The sequence below is a fragment of the Pistacia vera genome, unplaced genomic scaffold, assembly GCF_008641045.1.
Source record: "Pistacia vera cultivar Batoury unplaced genomic scaffold, PisVer_v2 Contig102, whole genome shotgun sequence".
Lineage (NCBI taxonomy): Eukaryota > Viridiplantae > Streptophyta > Magnoliopsida > Sapindales > Anacardiaceae > Pistacia > Pistacia vera.
In genome coordinates this window covers 447,686-452,020 of record NW_022195050.1, presented here as the reverse complement: position 1 = coordinate 452,020, position 4,335 = coordinate 447,686, and the positions used below count along the sequence as shown (strand labels likewise).

The 4,335-nt window shown below is 32.3% G+C and overlaps 1 protein-coding gene across 2 annotated transcripts; it reads right to left on the bottom strand.

Moving 5' to 3' along the window:
* Nucleotides 1-531: 531 nt before the first annotated feature.
* Nucleotides 532-3,012, bottom strand: LOC116118914 (MADS-box protein SVP-like). 2 transcript variants are annotated; one of them, XR_004126256.1, is made up of 7 exons: nt 2,318-3,012; nt 1,779-1,843; nt 1,602-1,701; nt 1,464-1,505; nt 1,229-1,270; nt 992-1,139; nt 532-817 (listed from the first exon to the last, which is right to left on the bottom strand). XR_004126256.1 is itself a non-coding variant. In XM_031404893.1 (7 exons), exons 1-7 carry the CDS (start codon nt 2,342-2,344, stop codon nt 799-801), a joined length of 450 nt encoding a protein of 149 aa, XP_031260753.1. In that variant the 5' UTR covers nt 2,345-2,998; the 3' UTR covers nt 532-798. The 2 variants fall into 2 exon arrangements, 1 of the variants encoding a protein (XP_031260753.1); XM_031404893.1 differs by having other exon boundaries at nt 992-1,146; nt 2,318-2,998.
* Between the last annotated feature and the right edge of the window lie 1,323 nt (nt 3,013-4,335).

Genomic DNA, 4,335 nt, shown 5'->3' with positions numbered 1-4,335 from the left:
TTCAACAAGAATGTGTCATGATGAGTTATTACATACCCGCAAGTTCAAAGATGTGATAACAACTCTAAACATAAATTATTGTCCAAACAATTTAGATAAATATTTAGTTATCTTAAACTTTTAATGTAACACAATATATATTTGCAATATATAAAATATTATTACTATCTGAAAACAAAATATAAATTATTACAATGTGGAGTTTATTTTATCTATAATTGGCCCATGTTAGGACTAAATTTTTTATGACCATATGGGGTTATCCTTTATAGAGTTTTACTATAGAGAGGTTCTATTGTATATTGCATAACTTTTCGATAAGAAGTAGGCCAAAAGCAACACCTTAATAAATCATATTTCTAATTTAAAACCATTATTTTGATGTTCAATTTAGACATTAAAAACGTGGCCGTTTTTTCTTTCTTATGATTGTTATACAGCCACTTAATATTCTTTAGCATCCACATCAAATCCTGACTGTATTGCCAACTCTCAGTTAAAAAAACACTTATGGTTTCCCACACCATGAAAGGCTCTCAACCACAACGATAGAGCATTACGTTTCATAGAATACCGCCAATAATAACAACAGCATTACTTGAGCATATAGAGTTTTCATGTTCTCAAGAATCTGTGTGATTAGCTACACATTAATTCTTAATTACTAGCACATCGTAAGACGTGGGTTAGATTTAGGTTTAATTTAACTACAATGTCCCCAGTTTCCAAAAGCGCCATAATAGACCATAGTTACACCTTTTGTTGATATATAGATAAGTACTTCTCCGAGCTTCCCATTTAACCAGCATATGGTAAGCTGCATGAAATTAGTACACTCCATTACCAAACTGCAACAAATTCCTTCTCATAAGATAAAAGTTAAGAGGAAAAACAGATGTATCTTTTTTCCAAGGATCCATCCATAGGTTATTTATAATGCTACTACACATGCAAAACAAAGCTATGTATGAGCTAGCTAGTTAAAACTCACCCCAACTTGAGAGAAATATCAGAGCTGTCTGAGTCGGGTGGAGGGGGGCCTGAGTTGCCGTTGGTTACAGACTCTGAAGACTGGCCTTCCTCACAGAGCATGTTGTCGGAATCATCAGCCGCTGCTTGTCTTTGCGCGGAGGTGATCCCCGCCACCTTCGGTTAAACTCTCATTAAAAAATGCAAAGCAAAATATTATATGAGATGGAGCACAAGAAGTTATGATGAGTGTTCATACTTGCTGCCTCAAACGCTCATTCTCTTCCATCAATTGCTTTCCCTGCAAATGTTGGATTATCAAATTCAAGAAAAGAGAACATGAGAGAAGACAAGGCAACCAGTAAAAGTTAAAATATTGCAAGTATTATCAAAATAGATTTATTCTCAAAACTGAATATGTTCAAAGTTTATCATTCACTATGTTGAAAAATATACCCTATCACGGCTGATAAAGAAGAGTTTAGGTATCTTACCCTTCTTTCAAGTTCATCAATCTCTTTCATAATCTTTTCACCCTGCATATTAAGTTAAATAAGTAAAAATATGACCATGTACTCTAAGATTGTTATCATGCAAGAATTGGGAAAAACAAAATATAACTATATGCAAACCTTTTTCTCAATCACACGGCTCAATCCAACTTCAAGAGTCTTTTCGAGCTGCTGCAGCTCTTCTATGTTTAATCCATGGATCTCCTCTCCCCTTAAATTCCTGTTTAACATGGAAATGGGGTTTTGTTTCAGTATGCACATCACAACAACTAATCAAATGCACAAACCAATCCATACCTCAGCTGCTGAGTTTTCTCTGCAATCTCCTTGCTCAGTCTGGCCATGTTGTTGCTCTCCACCAACTACAATATATATCTCATGTTATAAAAGTCGGCAAAAGAAAATGGAATGTAAAATTCGATCACACAAGCTTAAGAAAATCAAATTTAGTATTACAACGACTGTAATATTCATATCAATATTAATGTCGTATGAAGCAAATGACAAAGAAAGAATAATACGAATATGAAAGAAAAACATAAAATCATGCTGAAGTATCCATACATGAGTCAAATGGAAATCTTCAGAAACAACCTTGATTCTTGAAAAAGAAACAATATATCAGTTTCCGGAAGCCCTAAAGAAAATCACTTCTGGCTAGCAGTTGTTAGATAATTAGAATTTCTTTCATTGAATCAGAACTCCAAAATGAACCAACTAAAAGAGTGGATTAACAATAATTTAGCACGTATGAAAAATGAAAAAAGTTTATCAGAAAATCCAATAGCAGATATAAAAGAAACAAAACAATCCATAAAAAAACGTACTTCACATGCCTGCAACTCAAGTGATGGGGCTTCCATTTTCTCAAGGTTCTTCGAGTGGATGCGATGCCTCTCTATAATTTCCTTAACACTTCATATGAACAAAGTACCACATAGTCAATTACTGCATTGCTAGCAACGTTTTGAATTCCACATTCTAAAAGCACATATAAGACAAGTATTACAGTGAACAAAGATATTCTGCTTGATCTCAATGCCAAAGACAAGACAAGAATATATTCTTTTACCTCATTTGATTGTCGAATGGAAAAATTGTTTTTCAGCAAAATTCCATTATCACATGTAGATAAGGGAATTTAAGCACAAGTATCCTTAGAACATATATTATGAACAATCCACCTATAATAATGCAGGAGTAATTTGGCAGTTTCCACCAAAAGAAATCTAATGACATCAGCTTAAACATATAATTAAGTTTTGTGATGAAGAAGACATCACTTATTGCAGTTAACATTCTATGTGTAAGTGAGTGAATCACATTGAATAAGTACTAGATAGAAAATTTGTGGGAATTGAAACAGGCTCACATAAGTGAAAACATTTAATCCCATACGATGCTATTTAAGAAACAAGAGAGTGTTACGCAGTCTATTGCAATATAACAGCTAATAAGAAAGCAAGTATATTCCACTCACGTTGATATAAAATACCCTGATTAACTGGTTGAACTACAGCAGAATGCATGAAAGACTATCTCTTAAAGAACAGTCATAAATTAATGATGCACTTCAAAACCAATGCCTCTACTATTGGAGGAGTTACATGATAATTAAATTCTATGTTTAGCATGGCTAAATTAGCAAAAACTAAGGTGTTTTACGAGGATGTGTTCTTCTACACTTGCTGGGATAAGGAGACACTACCATCTCAGCGCAAATCAGAGAGAAATGATTCAATTAACATAGTGAGATTAAAGTTGTCTCAATCTTTTAAAGCTTGCCACAATCTTATAAAACAATACAATAAAACTGAAACCACAGCAAAAATCTTCATGGTATCTTTGGTAAATCATATATTTGTTTAACTTTTCACTAGAAAAAAAAAAAAAAAAAGATTGATAATCAAAGTAACTTCCAATCCATAGATCAAACCAACAATTTATATGTGTTTGTAATCTAGTTTTAATTAAGACATCAGTACCACAAAGACCTCTTATGAAAAGATCTCAAGCATTTCGGATAAAGTTTCTTAATAATAAAATGGCATAGAGGAAACCAATTTTCTTTGAAGGCAAGTTGGTAAGTAAATTCAACAAGCTCACTGATTTTCTATGGCTTATTCAAGTGCTAAATGTTCGGTGTGAATTATGTCTATAAATAGACAATCAAGCATTCACATAATATTGTACATGCTAGAAGCAATCAAATCTTCAAACATGAGATGTATTAGGAAGTTGGTAATTACTTTAGCACGGGGAGACAATGAAGAAAAAACCACTGTAATAATAAAACTAACAAGATCAAAATTTAAAATAAAACCCCAAGAAGATGGGAGTAACCTTGACAAAAATTCATTGGATCAACAAGGTGAAAAAGACAAAAGAAAAACAAATCTGTTTCAAGGTGAAGTACAAGATGATCTCCTAAATCAGAAGACGGGTAAAGAAACTAAAACTACTACAAAAACAAAGTAAAATTAACAATAAAAAACAGATGACTTGATGATTGGTTATGCAACAATAAAAAAAAATTGTTGTAGTCAATAATTATAGTACAGTAGAACCTCTTTACAATCATAATGGTAGAGACCAAACTAATTTTATTACTATGAGAATTACAAAAATTATTGTCAAATGTTTTGACTTACTTATCCCAAGTGCAAGTGGTATAGAAATAAAGTAATATAATTATTATTTGTTGCAATTAGACAAGAAAAAGAAGGAGATAATCTTGAGGATGATAGTATAGAAATACAAAAAAAAACTGTGTCGAAAAGCTCTAAACATGCTTAAGAACTTAGAAATATTCTGGCTTCAACAAGAATGTGTCTATGTTGATGAGTTATTACAT

What these genes read in the sequence shown, in the direction of transcription:
- LOC116118914 (XM_031404893.1), bottom strand. Translation starts at nt 2,344, where the DNA reads ATGGAAGCCCCATCACTTGAGTTGCAG. An exon ending in GAGAAAACTCAGCAGCTGAG is followed by an intron (nt 1,702 to 1,778) that starts GTATGGATTGGT and finishes CATGTTAAACAG; the next exon opens with GAATTTAAGGGGAGAGGAGA. An exon ending in GCCGTGTGATTGAGAAAAAG is followed by an intron (nt 1,506 to 1,601) that starts GTTTGCATATAG and finishes CTTAATATGCAG; the next exon opens with GGTGAAAAGATTATGAAAGA.